Genomic DNA, 18,633 nt, shown 5'->3' with positions numbered 1-18,633 from the left:
CAATACAGCATACAAGCATAAAACAGACTACTACGAGTATTGTTTATAACTATTTATAGCAGATGCCAATCATGTCCATAGCAGGCTTACAACTACAGCTCCTTTCATAATTCCTTACATCTTTTAAGAAATTGCCTTTGTTAACATTGCATCTATAAAATAGTCTTAAATAAATAGCAGCAAGGTATGCCACCTATTCTCCACTTGATTTCCCAAAGTTATCTCATTGGAAATGGTAGTGACTGAAAAAATCCCAAAATAATACTTTTCTAAGTCTCTGTAGACAAAATAATAAAACAATATATACTATATAATTATAGAAAATTAATATAATTAATGTAATTGCATAGTGTGTGAAGACAGAAATTAAAAAATTAGAAATCATGAGGGACAGACAGAAAGTGAGAATTAGATGGGAAAGAACTGTTAGTTTTACAACTTAGAAAAGCAGGAATTATTTTCCAAGTTCCATTAGGTCAGTGGGTCCAAGTTTATTACAGCATCCATTGTGGCCCCAGTCCAGACTGAATTCAATGGGAATCTTTCCATATGCTTTGGATCAGCCACTATGCTGTCATGCCTTATATCATTTTTGTCAACTGGGAATAACAGAGTAGTTCGTTCAGACTAGTCTGCCTGAAGTTCCAGAAGTCTTTAATTACCTGTTTATTTATAAGACCATTCTTATATTTATCTTCTTAACAGAAATTAACTCTGCTGAAAATGTAGTATGGAATGAATTTAGTTAACTTGTCAGTCAGAATGAAGAAGATAACGTAGGTTGCAAATAAAGTCTGTTAAAAATATATACACCTAAAGTGGACATAAAATTTGTAATTGACAGGAAAACCTGCATTCAGTCTAAAAAATATGGTTGAGCCTACAGCAAGCACTGTGTAATAAAGAATGATTATTGCAAGTCTTGTGCTGCCAAAGCTGTCATCTTCCTCTTCCTAAAGTGGGAACAAGACTAACAACATCTGTTATAGTAGCTACAGTAATCAGAAAGTCATCAGCAAGACTCTGCCCTTTCTACTCCAACAATTCAGAAATTAGAAGAAACAAAGAAACAATCACTAAAAAACTAATTCAACTAGCCAAACCTACTTGTAAAGAAATACGGATATATGGCATATGCCTACCAAAGTCTTACTGCATCAGCTGTTTATGCCGAAAAAACCACCCCACCTGAATAACCATTTCACCTTACTCATAAATTTATTTACAGGAGAAAGCCAGAATTTTCAACAAATGAATCAGGCATTCTTTTGAGACCCACAAGACATGATTTGCAGAACAAATACTAGTCCTTACTTCTCTTATGACTGTATGGTGACACCTTTGAAAAGCAGGCCATCAGTATTCAGAGTTCAGCTGCTACTATCAAGGCATCTCAGATTAGTGGAAAAGAATTAATATTAGATTTGAAGCTAAGAGTTTTGATAAACTCACACCAACCAGTTTGCTGAGTCTCTTGATCACTTTTCTTTTAAAGAATGACGGGAAGTAATTTGTTCTAAATATATTACTTAGAAAGAGAGTGTTATTTCATAGCAGTGCCTACTTTAAGGCAATATAAAACTTGAATGAGAATTTAGTACTCGGCAACATTTTCACAAGTATTAAACCCATACAACACATGATCTTTTGAGCACTGGAAATCCAACAGGATTTTTATGCTGAGAGATTAAAAATAGAAATACAACAATAATCAGACTAGGCGCGTTAAAAAATGAACTGAAAACCACACATTTTTCAGAGGATGCATTGATCTAGATCTGGCATTCCTGATGCAGTTATAAGAGATCAACAGACAAACCGGAAGTGTGTAACAGTGGGAATCAGGTCAGAAGCTGAAAGCCATGTTACGCTGTTATCACTGGCATAAATGAGGCCACATCTGAAGTCTTGTGATGTGACCTAAATATTAAGGACAACTTCTACCATTTTAAGTGTTTGCAGCTGTATTTCTGAAAAATGGGATTTCTGGAGAGTAAGCATGAACAGTTGCAAACATTTAGACATACTACCTGTGGCAGGACAGCATATGTTAGGCCTAGAAGAGTACTATAAGCATCCTGCCAGCTTCACTCACAAGCACTCACTTCAGAGTTCCCATCTGCATAACTGTAAACACAAGAAGTCGTCTAACACAGCTTCCACTGAAACCAAACTCTGACAAAATTCTACCTATGTTAAAAAGGACAGCCAGGTTGAAACTAAGCTCAAACAAATATTGATTTATTGTATCCTTGAGACAGTTACCCCCTCAAAAAACTGTATTTATCAAAACTGTCATCAGCAAGACAGATGACTAGTCATTAAACTGCTCAAGTGACAGCATGGCCTATTTTTGTCATCAGTAAAATGAGCCTGATTAGTGGCTTTATTAAATGCTATCTAAATTATTCTGTCCATACTGTCAAACTTTATTCTTACACAGAGTGGGTAGAATTGGATGGTCTGACTATTTAGGGAAGACAACCACATCAGTTGGAATTATTTACTTAACTTTATAACCTACTTTTTCCTGTTCATAAATTTGGGGATTAATAAGAGTAACAATATACCAGAAAGTATGTTGTCCAGAAAACAACCACACCTCCCAGAGGCTGGAGGCAATGGGAGTTTAATTCAACTGGGCTCTTCATCCTAGACAGTTGCTGCTTCTTAGATGCTGTCTCAAGATGCATTCCTTTCGCAGCCATGCTCTCTTTATTTGCTAAAGCCAGAGGGATCATAAGATGGCTATTTCTAAAAAGACCAACCTAACAAATTAGGACATGCCTAATGCTATCGTGGCTGAATGGAAGAAATAAAGGCTGTTTGCATGTATGTTTGTGTGGGTGGGGTATCCTTGCAACCTGCTGAGCAGTCCCAGGGCCACAGTTGCCTCTGGCTGGTTAATGATAGAGTCACACAGTTTAAATAGTATTATCCAAGGCCTGTCTTGAGCTTAGCCAGCCTATTTGGTGATCACAGGGAGAGCACAGCAGAGTCCAGTCCCTCTCTCCCACATCACTGCCCTAACTACTAGGGTATCCCACCAGAGAAGATCACACTGAATTGCACAGAACAGGAGCAGAGAGGAGGTGTTTACACATTATACATCAAATACACATTGGAGGAACAACAGAAACAACAGAAGCAGTAAGTTGCACAAGACATCCCTCACAGCCCCCACAATCCATCTCACTTTCCAGCAGATGGAAATCCAGCTACCCTCTACGTCAATAGGGGAGCCCACATATCCCATAGCTGAGGAGAGCATTCATTTTGCACAGCCGAAGTATGCTTTTACCACAAAGCTGCTGCACAGAAATGCCCTTTGCTCCTCCTCCAGGCTCTAAATAGATGGGAGCACCATGTCTGCACACACAGTCTGGTGCTACAACATTAATAGAGGTAGACAAGCAGGTATGACTAGGTGTTGTGGTTTCCAGCAACTAAGTACTACACAGCTATTCACTCACCCCCACCCCATCCCTGCCCAGTGGGATGAAGAGGAGAATTAGAAAAAGGTAAAGCCTGTCGAAAGAACAGTTTAATAATTGAAATAAAGTAAATAATAACAACAACAACAATCATTGTAATGAAGAGGAGAGGGAGAGACAGAAATAAAACCCAAGGGGAAAAAAAAGGTGATACACAACACAATTGCTCACCATGCACTGACTGATATCCAGCCAGTCCCTGAGCAGTAATTGGCAGCTCCCAGCCAATTCCCCCCAGTCTATACACTGAGCGTAAGGTTCTAAGGTATGAAATATCGCTGTGGCTAGTTCAGATCAGCTGTCCTGGCTATGCTCCCTCCTGGCTTCTTGTGAACCTCCTCACAGGCAGAGCCCAGGAAACTGAAAAGTCCCTGACTTTGGGTATGCGCTACTTAGCAAAACTAAAACATCAGTGTGTTATCGACATTTTTCTCACACTAAATCCAAAACACAGCACTGTACCAGCTACTAAGAAGAAAAGTAATCCTATCCCAGCTGAACTCAGGACACTAGATGTCTGACACTTCCTACTGGTTACCTTGAGGCAATTTCCTGGTCAGCATGTAGACTTTCAGATCTTCAGAAGAATTTCCTCTGATTATAAACAAAGCATATAGTGCAGTCTGGTTTGCCCTTGTTAGGATTGTGTAAATCTTTTGTAGTTGTTTATATATTGGAAGTCTTCCTTTATATTATGTTGTGGTGATTTTAAAAGACTTAGTGATTTTAATGTCTTACATCTGCTACTTCATTTCTTTTTAAAGCAAAAGTATGGGACTTAAGTGATGGGTTTAAATTGATGTTTAAGTTGTTATATTGTGAAGCATTTACATTAATTTTAAACAAAATTATATTTCTTTAGTAGGTACAGGTCAGACTTAACCAAAGCTATCAGATCAGAAAGACAGCTATTAAAGTATTAAATACTTAGTTTTCCCTAAGTCAGAAAGGCCCTCTCCTTGTTATTTTTTAGATTATTTTTTTAAGAAAATCACAACCAGCTAACATTTTTTCTAAAAATGAAAAGAGATAAAAAAAGGCTAGAGACAACAGAAGAAGTCTTTTTACTATCTCAACACATTTGTTATGGCATACTAATAATATACCAAAACTTTTTCACTTTTATTTTATGGTTTTTAATTAATATGCACTTTCAGCCTTTCTTACATATGAAGATACCATAGATCATAAAAGGTTAATACATCTCACAGTTATCTGCAGCAGAAAAAGAGGAAAAAATAAAGCCAAGTAAGGAATTATGTGCGTTCTTCACTTAAGCCAGCCAAGTAGGAAAAAAGTCTCTTGGGAGTGATTGTTCAGCTTTTTTCAGTCTAGTCACAAAGTTTTATGAGGTTTTGGTGAATATATAAAACACTTAAATGAAAAAGCTTGAGAACTTTTCAGCTGGGAGTGTTATTTCCATCTCCTAGATGTCAAAACTCTCTACCAAATTTCAGTACCACATAACACATACTGCCTCTCATATTCAATACCACAAAATTTTCAGAATTTATAAATCTGTACCTCCTTATCTTACAATTGAAAAGGTAATTCAAAATGTAATTCATCTGGAAGGCAGCATTCCACCAACTGAGCTCCCTTTACTGATCTTGGCCTACAGAAGAATTACTGATGGTTTGAAGACAGCTGTCTCTCTCTCGGCACTCAAGGCTTTCAGCTGTTTCTACAGGTATCTTGGCTCCTCTGCTTCAAGCAAAGTCTGGTGGCCTTCAAGAGCCAAACAAGGAAACAAGGAGGAGAAAGCCTAGCTATCACATATAAAAAGAAGGAAAAATCAGCTGCCCTGAGGAGTTGCCCAAATGTCAGTAGAGGAACAATGTCTTTGGGAACAAGCAAAGCAAAAATGCAGCAGCATGTACCCCAGCTAAGCAAGAAGAAGAGAGATACAGATAACATGGACAGTGTCACAAGATGCAAGGAATTAAAAGGCCAATAAAACTTGACAAAGGAGAGGGGGAGGCAGTGAAAAATAAACCTTAAAAGCACAATTAACAAATATATGAAAAAACATATAACATTTGCAGAAATTAGAGTTAAAAACACCCAAAATCTTTCCTTATATAAGTAACTATCAATATTTAACCACACCATTCTAATAATAGGAAAGAAGTCAATAATAAGACCATTTTATAAAATATATACAAATTGGCATAGAACAGCAAAATAGTTAAGGTATCTTTGACTTTAAAGGCTTCTTTATTTCTTTTACTAAATCCAAATTTAAAGATGAACACCAGAAAATAAAAAAGCACTTTTTCAAAAATGTATGTATCAACCAATTCAAATCAACATGGATGAAACATGATGTACAGCATCTATTAACTAAAAAAACCCCACAAACCAAACAAATCAGTACATAAGGATATGTCAGCTATTTAATCACTTACGGGCTCTCCCCGATGTCCTTCTAGGCCTGGAGATCCAGGCTGTCCGGCTTCTCCCTTTAAAATAAAAAAGGCTGTTAAATACTTTATTATTAAAAAAAATATCTTCCTTAGGATAATAAAAATAATTATTACAAATAGTATATTATAAGTAAAATGTAAACCCAATAAAAATGATCAGGCTTCATCAACAAACATCTCTTAAAAACAGCCTCAAATACGTAAGTGTTGTCAATCTGATATTCCCTCATGCTGCATCCTACAGACATCTGTCAGTTTGCAAAAGGAAAGACAATTGTCTTTTGAATCAGAATAGCAATTACTGGTTGAAGAAGCACATAAAACAGTAATAAATTGCTGTTGTCTAATTGTTAGTACAATAGTCTGAAAACTATTTCAAAGCACTTCAGAACACAGCAGTACCAGACGTGATCAAACCTTTATTTCCTTACTCAAAACATGTATGACAGTAAAAATATTGTGAAAAACTGAAAAATAATTCCAGAAATAAAAGCACATAAAACAAATTCAAAGATAATTGCATATATATATATATATAAATAATATGGTAATAATTAACTTAAAATTACAAGAACTGGACTTGACATAACAATGGGTAGCATCTGGGTTTAAGCTATACTTTTTTTCCACATTCTTTCCCAGAATGAATATTGTAAGAAAACAGGAAAGCTCCAGCAGAAATTTCCTTCAAAGACAGCCTGTTTGGTAAGGCTCTGAATTTGATTACAGACATAGAATAAAACATTGTTTTATAGCAAGCAGATGGTGACGTCAAGCTGACAAAATGTTTGAATGAAGACTATGGCTTCTGTTAACCACTATAACATAAAATTAATAAATCTAATGAGTATGTCATATTTCTGTACTATAATACTTAAGAAAATAGTCAAGAAAATGTCTTTCAGTTTAAATGTACACAGGTTCACACAACTAATATACCGAATTATCTGTATACTGTTTACAAGTGTAAAACCAGATTAAAATACTCTCCAAATTCATGCTTTATTAACATAATACTTCACTTTAAAGGGCCACAAGTGACACTTAAAATTTTATGTTAAACAACTGCAACTATTACTTGTCCATGTTATTAAATACCAGAGAGGAAAAAAATCTAACTATTTTTTTTTTCTACTTTCTATAGCACCAGAAAAGGAATTTCTCCACCAACTCATCAGAGAGAGGGGGGGGGTGGGGGGGTGGGGGGGTGGGTGTGGGGGGGTGTGTGTCGGGGTGTGTGTGTGTGTGTGTGTGTTTTAATAAATTCATGTAGGCAACTAAGCTCCTATCACAGAAGTCAAGACAATTGATGGAGACTTGATTCAGCTGACCAGCCATCAGGAGCTCAATTTCATTGCCTGCACACAGAGATTTGCTCATATTTCAGATACCCAAGGGTGTCTTGTTTGGATTCCTACTCCCACTCCAGAAAGGCATTTGCTTTCCATACAATCTATGACATATTTGTCAGCTCCCTTAGGATGCTTTGTACACTAATGCATCTCAAATGCACCAGACACTTTTATATACACAACTAAACTGGCGGTACCTACAAGTTTGCCTTGTTTGATCTGTATTACTCTCCAGGCTCCACTGGCATTACGTTGACATTAATGGCAACATAAGTAGCTACTACATCCATAGACGCAAACTCAGCTGAGTGTTTTCAGAATGTCTGTTAAATTCTCTTTGCTTGATATATTGCAAATGTCAGTGATAAATGCTCTTGTAGATATATATTAATAATGACAATTTGTAGGCAGGTACCAATGAGATTTGAAGATCAAAATGGAATTAATCTAGCAGTAGTTAAAACTAAATCAAGTAACACATAAAGAAGTCCTCCAGGATCATAAAAATAATCTGCTGACGGTTGCTGAAGGTAACTTCAGAAAAATGAGCAATAAGAAAATATATTTTTCCATAATTAAGATTTACAACTTCTTTTGCTAACATATTTTAAGGGTGTAAACTTCAGGGCAGTTAAAAAAAAACAGTACACCAATTTGACATAAAATAAAGTTACGCCATTACCTTTAAGCACAGTCTCATTTGGCCTTCCAAAGAGAACAAATAAACCAAGAAATATTCAGTTTACCTACATTAAAAGGTAAAATTTTATACATACTTTTAAAGGTTGTTATTTTAGATGAGTTTTCCTAATAAATTTTTCAATTGCTTAGTTATACATTGAAGTTGGGCAATTTTTAGAATAACAGTGCTGTAGTGTTGCATGTAAGTTTTAAGTTCCCCCTGTAATTTCAAATTAAGATACCTATGTGTGTTTTTCTACCTGAAGTTGTCTAGAGATATGTTAGGGATGTAAGATCCCATTACAGTGAACAGGGCCTTGATTCAGATACCTAATCACAAATGCCTGGTGCTGTCTGAGGTGCTCTAGGGCAGCCAAGGCTTTCACATTCAGCTGGCAGGTACCACCTACAGGAAACCTGTGTCCTTCTGAAATGGCACTTACAGGTCACCTGGGGTACCCAAACCCAGCAAATAGGACTGCAAACTTCTGAGTGATCTCGCAAAAGTTATAGCAGCTAACAGTCAGCAACTGAATTACTTTAGAGGCTCCATTTATTATATTTACTAAAAGCTTGATTCAGTTGTTGACACATGGATGTGTAGAGTTATTTGCTGCTGCAAATTAGGGTGAAAAATTCTTCACCATGAAGACAGTCAAGGATGGAACGAGCTGCCCAGTTGTGCAGCCTCCATCCTTGGAGGTTTCAAGACCCAGCTGAGCAACCTGGTATGGATTTAGTGCTGTCCTGTCTGTGAGATGCCCCAAAGTCCCCTCCAGCCTGAGTGAGGCTGGAATACTGCTGGATCCACCTTGTTGTCAGCTGCTGCCTGGAAGGGTTTAGGTCTCATAGGTCTTGTGTCATATCTCCTTGCTGCAGCAGGTGTCACAGATATGCCATGGTATCCCCAACTGCTCCAGACAAGCATAGTCACAAAATGGAAGACCCAGATCTCCAACAGCAGCAATAGGAATTCAGACAAATGCACTTAAAAGTACACTTGCATTTTTGGACACTGAAGCAACGTTAATCTTGAGCAGCCCTACAGAATTTATTATTATTGTTGTTGTTGTTAAAATATTATAGGAACAAAGCTGCTGTTAAAAAGCTTCTTTAGATCAATTCAACTGAACATTTATATCTCATATTAATTTTTTTTTCTGTGAACTTAAAACTCATACTGTTATAGTCCATCTTTTCACAGATTAGAACAGTGCAAACATCTGGGTACACAAAAAATACCTGATCCTGTAGTCTTTTCTACAGTAGAAAGATACTTAGAACACTTGAAAAACTGTTCTAAATTAAATATAAAGGGCACTGCACCGTGAAGAGAATACAAACATAAATATGAATGCAACACTGAAGATGTTTTCCCCTATCTTTCATCCAGCTCCCTTCAAAAGCAATAATAATAATTAGATTACTTCCTTCTTAACTTTCTGCAGCATATGCTTGTATATAAATCTCATTAACAGATTCACAGAGCTAAACACAAACTAAGGGACATGAAGTATAAACAATCTCTGATAATCACTAATACACTCTTAATAAAAGCTTTGCACCTATGCACAAACCAACAGAAGTCTGCCTATGGAGGGCAGTAAACTTTGGCGTTGCCCAGTAACACACATTATTTTAACCTCACAGAATAAAGTGGGTATATTTAGACCAATAGAAATGCTATTGAAGATTTTGCCAAGATATGAATATACATTGTACATACCTTGAAACCAGGACTTCCCGGTAATCCATCTTTCCCACTTCTGCCAGGGTCTCCCTGTGGGAACAGTTAACAGTCATCAGTAGGTGAATTAACAAGCAAAAGTTAAAGCTAAATTGTCTTTGCAAAACTTACGGATCGCCCAGGCATTCCTGGAAACCCCGTATCACCTTTCTCTCCTTTTGAACCCTGAGAAATACAGCAAACAAAAACTAAGTAGTGCTGCAAATTCAGTGTATTTAACCTATTAATCATGTATATTATTTCTTATTTTGAAAATGTATGGAAGATCTGTTTCTTTTTCAATTCAGGCAGCGGTCAATTAATAACTACACCCTGTTACAGAAACGTAAATGTGCTCTAAAATTACAGAAATGTGAAGACAGACCCTCTACCAAATTGCTTAAAGCTCTAGACCAATAAATAGATGAAGAAAACATAAGGATACGTGAAAACTGTTAACATTGGATGACCAAAATATGCTCTCTGAAACACAAACATTTACATACAAGCACACCCTGTTTTATATAAATTACAGGTTAAAACATCATCTCTCTTCCAGGCCACTATCTGTCTCAATCCATTCGTGTGCTCCTCTCCTCACTCCCCGTACTTCTCTCCCTCTTCCCCTTTGGTTAAGTGGTTCATGTACATTTCTACGTATTAAAAAGCACAGGCTTCTTTTCAATATAAGTATTACATATACCCCATATTAAAAGCACAGACACATTTGCAAATAATATAAGCATTTTGTATTCTGTTAAAATGAATTACATCGATCCATCAACAGAAGGATGAACAGAGTTCTCAGAATATCCAAATAAGCAGAGCATGAGCTGAATGTTACTAGACATAAGTATATCCAGCAAACTTCAGTGGAAATTTTTCTGAGTTAGGACTGCAGAATTAAGCTCTTTGTGAATACACGTATTAAAAAAATATAAATAATATTGTACGAGGTGCAGGCACCCTGCACTGGCGGGGGCTGCAGGGCCCTGTGAGGGGTGGCCAGGGCTGCCCCGGGCCAGGCACAACCGGTTCCAGCCGGCTCCAACCAGCCCCCGCAGGGCTGGGTGGTGGCGCCTCGAGGGGAATGTATTTAAGAAAGGGCAAAACCATGACACAGGCAAAGTAAGGAGTGAGGGAAAAAGTGAGAAACACAGCCCTGCAGCCCCCCAGGTCAGTGCAGAAGGACAGGAGGAGGTGCTCCAGGTGCCGGAGCAGAGATTCTCCTGCAGCCCGTGGGGAGAACCATGGTGGAGCTGTGGTATCCGAGCTGCAGCCCTCAGGGGCCCCACGAGGAGCATGTTTATCCTGAAGGACTGCAGCCTGCGGGAAGGACCCATGCTGGAGCAGGGGAGAAGTGCGAGGAGGAAGGAGAGCAGAGAGGAACTGTTACGGGCTGGCCATCCCACCTTGCTGCCTGTTCCCCACCCCATGAAGGAGTGAAGGTGAGCCTGGGAAAAAGCAGGGTGGAGGGGAAGGTGTTTTAGTCTTTGTCCTTTGTTTCTCACTATCCAAACCTATTTTAGTTGGCAATAAATTTAACTTTTCCCCAAGTCAAGTCTGTTTTGCCTAAGACTGTAATCTGTAGGTGATCTCCCTGTCCTTATCTGGACCCACAAGCTTTTCCATCTTATTTTCTCCCCCATAGTGTGGACGAGGGGGAATGAGAGAGTGGCTGGGAGGGCATGAGCTGGCCAGCCAAGGTCACTGCACAACAGATACCAATAATATTTTGCTTTATTTTATGATTATAAATTGACTTGCCTTTTTGCCATATATCCCTGGCACTCCTTGATCTCCTTTAGGACCCCTTTCTCCCTAGACAAAATGTGTGTGAATAAATTAATTTTTAAAATAGAAGTCGTTACGTACAGATATGTATACAAAGTGTACACGTATAGCAGACACCAAATGAGGAGGGCAAAGAGCTCCATCTGATATAAAAAAATATGCTCAAGACAGTAAATGCAAATCTTGAATTTTCCAATCTCTCCTAGGGGAGAAGCCCAGAATGTCCAACACTGCTGATGAGACAATCCACACTTTGCAGGCTTAATGCTTCTATTTTCAATGGAGAAGGCACTTTCTTATCGCGTCAATATAGGTATGTACCTACATGAAAATTCAGCTCTTTCAAAAGTGCTGCACTCTTCTGAAGACCTTATTTGAAAAGTTTAAAACACAAATTTGGAAAAACTAAGAAGTAAATTCAGTTGTGTACTAACACAGAAGAGCAAAAGATATTGTTAATATTTTAGGAAACATACAAGTGGAATAAACTCATTGGGTTAGACCAGAACTATCCATCAAGATACTGTCACTTGAATGGCTTCAAGAAAATTATATATTTTTTGACATATTATTTGCCATGAAGAGGATTCTAAGTAGTAGTAAAATCAAAGTTCAAAGTTAATATAGAATCCCATAGAACAGAACAAAAACGTAAAAACCAGGCAGCTTCCATTGCTTAATATGTATGTAATGAAGTCCCATGGCCTATATCTTCCTTCAATTTCAGCATCACATCTATTCATTTTATGTAGTTTATCAAATGCACTGGCATAATATTGCATATAAACTTCTTTTCCCTCTAAACTATAGAGCAAGCTGAAACACGTGAGTATTGTAACAATAAATATTTAATTGGAACCTTTGGTGCTGGCATCCCATGTAATCCAGGAAAACCAGGTAGTCCACGGTCACCCTAGAAGAGCAAACATATTTTAATTCCTTATATCTAAAACAGTAGTAATATACTATAATAAAACTCATATTTTCAATGATCAACAAATACTTGAAAGACATTTATACACCAACATATCAGCTACCTAACATCAGCATGCTGACTGATGAGTTTGTTGATCTTTAAAAAAGATTCAACAAATAAAAGCAAAAAAATACACAATCACTAAATTTTTTAGAATACATTTTACTGTAATCTCTCAATAAGGCTTTATGGAGGTTCAAAAGTTGCAATTTAGCTCTGACAAGAGGAAAAAAAAAACTTTGAAAGGAGCTTTTAAAATCTCTGTAGGACCTGTAATAATTCTACCATCCATTCCTAATTCCCAAAGAATAAGGAAATTCCCTAAATCTGTGAAGGCTTTGTTCCTACCTTTTACTGAAAAGATCAAAGACCTGCTGACCTTGTCAAATTTCTCACCAGCTTACTTTGGATGAGTGAAGTACTGAAAAATAAGGTATTAAGTACTTTTTCTAAACAAAGAAAGTTAAACCAAAACACACTGATAAAACAACTCCGGCACTTTGACAAATGAGTTCTTATTTCAGTGGAAGAAAGAATCCACATCGGTAAAAGCAGTTAGCAATTAAAAGCAAAAGCCAAAACATCAGTTCTTTTTATTTTCCTCACAGGTGTCAGATACCAGGAATTCAAAAACTTTTGCTATTGATACTCAAGTAATTTGTCTGACAATTTGTCTGCAAGCTCCCTTGAGCAACTACAACAAAAGGCTAAATTATAATTTTGTACTATCTGATTTGAAACAATAAAATCAAGATTGAGTTATTGTTTCAGTAGACGAGATCTACTTCACTCATGACAAAAAGCCTACCACCAAACACTTTTTGGACCATCATAGTATTTTCTCTCTGTCGATATCTAACTTTATATTGAGCAATATATTTCCATTTGTTTAATAAATTATATAATAAGTAATAAGTAATTATTTATATCAGTATTATTTAATAAGTAATATATTCTTTGTAAGTAAATTATGCTCAGGAAGTTAGGTCTTGGTACTCTCCAAGACAAAGGGTAAAAAAACCATGTCTCAGTTGTATTTATCAAAACCATTCATCTCTAATCAGATTTGGAGAGGTCTGTCACATATTCACAGAAGACAGGAACATGACCACAGTAATGACAGCTTGTGGGTTAATGCTATCAAAATATCTCTCAACAAATAAGTATTCAAAACAGGCAATGGAATGGGGTTCCAAAAATCAGCAAAACTTGTAAAATAAATTCATACATCCATCGCTCCTTGATGAAAAAAAATGCAGCCTCAATTTCTGCTCGTAAGCAGTGATTCAATTATTGGATAACCTAAAACATTTGGCAATGGAAACAGTTTTAAATTAGTTGCTACAGAAACATTACAAGTAATGGGATGAAATTAAGAGATGAAAATTTGGGCTGAATCATCAGGAAAATAATTCTAATTGCAAGACCTATTTTACAATGGAAGAAGTTTTAGAAAATGGTGGTGGAAGCCCTATTTTTTGGCACATTTTAAACAAGGCTGGACTGAGTATTAGGAAATATTCTGTCTGTCACAACCCTGCACTGCCAGGAGAATAGTTTTTCATCATCAGTATCTCACTTTCTGCACATGATCCAATATTGACTGATCAATTAGATTAACATCTAAGATCTATTAGATTAAGATGCCTAAAGCACAGAACACATAAGCACATTTTTGAGCTCTAATCATGTATTTGAGAATTCTGCTGAATAGTGATGAATTTAAGGACCTGCTTTTAATATTGGGAACTTGAAAAGAAGGAAATTCTACAGTAAAATCTATTTGTAAAACAAGTGTTTGTTTTACAGGAAAGGCTTTGAAGTTTTAATAACCCAAAACCAAAACACTTTTTTGTCACAATAAACTTAGAACTTTTCTAAACACAGGGCAAAGTTATGACAGAAGGGTGGACACAGATGTTTACAGATCAATTGGATCTGCCAACAGCCAATGGCTAGTTTATTCACTGTATGTATAGGAGATCCAGATTCAAGATTACCCTGATTACCAAAAGGGAATTATATACAAGCTTCCACATTTGTCTGGAGCTCCAAGCTACTAGCTACAACTCAGACAGAATTTTTCCACAAAAATCTTTGGTTTCAATTAGTCAGTGTTTTCTGATAAAAGCTGCCATCCAAAAATTCCTACCTAGCTCATCCGGTTGCTCACTAAAGGGAAAAAGGTTGAAGAGACAGAAAAATCATTCTGGCAGGTGTCTGTATTATGCTTTCAGGTATGTATATTTAGATATGCTTTCCAAATATAAATTATTCAGTGCAATAAAGTTGTTACTGGCAGTGGTAAAGCATATATAAACTTTATTAAATAAAGCAGACCAGATTCAGAAATGAAGTAACATGCTAAATTTAGGATTCCTATTCTTCCTTTATTACCTTTTTAGTAAACAATTCTCACAGAAGCTTCATGTGAAAATATTGATACTATTAACTGTACAACCAAAAATGAAAAATGCTAAGAGTAAAATCTTCTTATCTACGACATTTATTATTTTTTTTTACCTTAGCCCCATTTTTCCCTGGCTCTCCCTTGATACCTGGTAAGCCACGTGGTCCCTAAGAGAGAAAAAATGAAAACCAGCTTAAATAGTGATACAATCTGATACAGAATGAGACATAGAAATGTAATACAATGTGACCTGGGGACTGATGAGTCAGCTGGCTGACCATAACATTTTAGTAACTGGATAGAAAACCAGAACCAAGCATAAAATATATTAACATGTACAAATAAGGCACACTACCATAACCCGTGACTGGGAACAACAAAACAATTCTTTGCTTTAACCAAGGACCACCCCAGGAAAAAAGGATATCACACAGCCTGTACTAGTCCAGAGATATCCCCTTCCTTTCAAATGTCCATCAGACAAGCCTTCACATATGCCATGTTGCAGGCTCACTCTTCACCCCAGCATGCTCTCAGATATTTAATTCAACAAATTACTAAGTCCTCAACTATCCAGCCAGACTGGATAAAGCAAAATACAGCACTGGTTTCCAGTAACTGTCCCAGCAAGGGCTACTAAATTAATAAAGTGAAGACAGAAAAATAATTCTCCTCCATCAGTCTGGGATTTATCTGAAACCTACTTTTGGATGTGTGAATTGTAGGTAATCAATCACCATGACAAGATCACTGTTACTAATACATAGAAAAATGGAAGAAACTACTGTTTGGCTTCTGGATCAGGATGAAAATGTCTAAGCCCCAGGTGAATTCTGCTCCTACAGGCCTTACCTAGGAATGATTAGGTTTGGGAGTCTAATTGTCAGCCTAACTGCAAACCTCAAAGCCACGTGAGTTCCAAAGAAATTCACCCAAGCATGGCCCCTGACTTCATGCCATCCACTAAGCCCTTTTCATTCCCCAGATCTCAACTCTCAGTGACAAACAATGGATATTGGGAGAGAGTTGGTGGGATTTGTCTCAGATTTTAAAATTCTAGGAATGAAACAGAAACTTACTTGAACCCCCGGAGTTCCTGGAATACCTGGAGTTCCTGCTGATCCCTGATATCCCTAAGGAAAAGAAACTAAGACTTGTGACTTTTCCTAAGTTACATTTACAAATTTCCAAACAGCTATTTAAGGAAAAAACAATCTTCCTGGTTACTAGAAAACTGTTGTCACATCTCTGTCATTTTAGGTCACAAATTTTAGTAACTACTGTAAAAATCACACATTTGAGATTTAGATAGCAGCTTTCAGAAGCTTTCACCTCTGCATGTGAAGTTTGTGGCCACCAGACTTTATGCTAAAATCTGTTATTTTAGAATTGTTACATGAGAATGTAACAAATATATTGTTTTGTTCCCCACTGGGGAAAAAAAAACAACAAAACAACAACAAATGAACCCATATACATAGACATTTTCTCTCTCTCTAAAGAAAAATAGCTCAAAGATGCCAGGACTTTTAAAGGCTTATTTCCAGTTACAGGAATAAGCTTTAACAAACAAGGCATGTTCTAATACATTATGCAGCTAGTTTTATAATATCTCTAAATAATAAAAATTCCATTCTCAATACTAAGCACTCCACTGTGAGCTCCAAGGTATATAACAGGCTATGCAAGTAAAAAAATAATTTGAATGACTGGAACTACGAAAAGAAATACTAAATAATTCATGAGTTGAAAAGAGAATTTCAGGAATGCTTTACTAGAAATCAACATTGGCAGAACAAGAGAACCTTTGCAGAACCCCAAATATATGCCTGAGGTGTTTTGGTAGATTGGATTCAATGAGTACAGCAAAGTTAGCCATTTTTAATGCAAAATTAAAAAGTGCTTTAGAAGAATCCTTTAACAGAGGCAAGTAACTGAAGAATAGGACTTTTACTTAGCTCCATTAAGCCCAAGTCATTCCAATGGACAAAATGAGTTACAAAGAAGTTTGGGGTTGTTTTTTTTTGAAAACATACAAAACAAGAAGAGAAATTGTCCTAGAAAACTGTGAGGCTATTTGGCTCAGGCCTTTTAACAGGCATCCCAAATTAAACTTGATAAATCCTATAAAATGGGCTATCCAATTTCAAATACCCAGAATTTGATCTTGATTTGAACTGAAAGGACTAATAATCCTATTTCTAAATGAGTTTCAGTCTTAAAAACTTAGGACAAAATTTAATGAGGGGATTTTGACACTGGTAAAAAGGAGCTAATAAAACCTTTTCAATACAAGGAAGGCAATGTGTATATCTGATTTCTCCTTTCAATCAGTGAGAATTTCCTAACAGAGCTAAAATTATTTGCTGGGTTAGATACAAGAGAGTACTTGCTGTGCCCTCTTCTCAAAAGACATTTGAGCAGATGCTCGACGAGCCAGCTGGTAATGCTTAGTGTAGAAGTAAACAGAATTCTAGGTCTCTGTCATACATGGATCCTTTATCAAGCATTTCACTTTTAGTGCTCAAGGCAGTTCTAGCAATATCAGCTTTAACTGTAAATGGTGTAGCATTCCCAGATTGCTTATAGGGCTCCTGGGCAGCTGAAACAATTCACCAAGTCAAAAAATGCCTTTAAAAGTTTATCATTTTAGTTCTTCCCCATAAAAAGCAAAGTTTGTATGACTTCCTGCAGGATGTAATTCTATATCAATAAAACTTACTTTCATATTTTAGATGTCTGAAATGCAATTTCCCTTCCTTCTCCTTCTAACTGAGTAGGGGAAGCATTAGAGGAGGACAATTTCCTGGATGAACTGAATTTCAAAATTCACGAGATGAGTTCAGGATGACAAAAATATTTTCAGCTCACAAAACTGTATTTAGCTCAGAGCTAGATCCTGTAATGTGATTTCCAAGCAAATCAAATGCATCGACGTCTTTTTTTAATGGAAAGACAGAACACAGAAGATTCAAAAGGACATTCACAGAAAGTCAGAAAAATGAGAATCACTGCCTGGTACAAATAACATAGCAATTGTTTGGACAAGTTTAAAACACCTTCTATAAATTATGAAAAACAGCCTTCATAAAAACTGAGCATGTATTTGTATCATTACTCCTTCTGCAGTATGGATCATCAATCTGCATCACATAATCATAGAATCATAGAATGGTTGGGGTTGGAGGGGACCTTAAAGATCATCCAGTTCCAACCCCCCTGCCAGGGGCAGGGACACCTTCCACCAGACCAGGCTGCTCAGAGCCCCATCCAGCCTGGCCTTGAACACTTCCAGGGATGGGGCAGCCACAGCTTCTCTGAGCAACCTGTGCCAGTGTCTCCACCACCCTCACAGTAAAGAATTTCTTCCTAATATCTAACCTAAATCTACCCTCTTTCAGCTTAAAATAATTCCCCCTTGTCCTATCACTACATGGCCTAGTAAAAAGTCCCTCTCCAGCTTTCTTGCAGGCCTCCTTTAGGTACTGTATGCTACCTCTATATACATAGTACCCTTATATCTATATTTATATATAATATTGTGTGTATATATATATACAGTACCTTTAGGTATTATATGCAAACATATACAATTTTTTTTTGCACTAAAGTCAGCACAAGCCCTCTTTTCCTAACCTCAAAGCCCTCAATAAGAGTAGGTATGTGACATACATACATATGCTCCAAGAACTGCTGTGCAATAGCTGACATCTTATGTAAAAGGGACAGAAGAGAAAATTCCCTTTTCAATTGACACAGACAAGTTCGGGACTG

The 18,633-nt window shown here is 36.9% G+C and overlaps 1 protein-coding gene across 1 annotated transcript in view; it reads right to left on the bottom strand.

The window, feature by feature from the left end:
- COL21A1 (collagen type XXI alpha 1 chain) overlaps positions 1 to 18,633 on the bottom strand; it is a 113,924-nt gene that overhangs the window by 39,471 nt on the left and 55,820 nt on the right. The window contains exons 11-17 of the mRNA XM_040599398.1: positions 15,939 to 15,992; positions 14,973 to 15,026; positions 12,333 to 12,386; positions 11,447 to 11,500; positions 9,812 to 9,865; positions 9,680 to 9,733; positions 5,903 to 5,956 (exon numbers count right to left, since the gene is read on the bottom strand). Coding sequence (XP_040455332.1) covers positions 5,903 to 5,956; positions 9,680 to 9,733; positions 9,812 to 9,865; positions 11,447 to 11,500; positions 12,333 to 12,386; positions 14,973 to 15,026; positions 15,939 to 15,992 — 378 coding nt within the window. The remainder of the gene's footprint in view (positions 1 to 5,902; positions 5,957 to 9,679; positions 9,734 to 9,811; positions 9,866 to 11,446; positions 11,501 to 12,332; positions 12,387 to 14,972; positions 15,027 to 15,938; positions 15,993 to 18,633) is intronic.

Source organism: Falco naumanni, chromosome 6 (assembly GCF_017639655.2).
Source record: "Falco naumanni isolate bFalNau1 chromosome 6, bFalNau1.pat, whole genome shotgun sequence".
NCBI classification, from domain to species: Eukaryota; Metazoa; Chordata; class Aves; order Falconiformes; family Falconidae; genus Falco; species Falco naumanni.
This window is presented reverse-complemented; position numbering and strand designations above follow the sequence as displayed.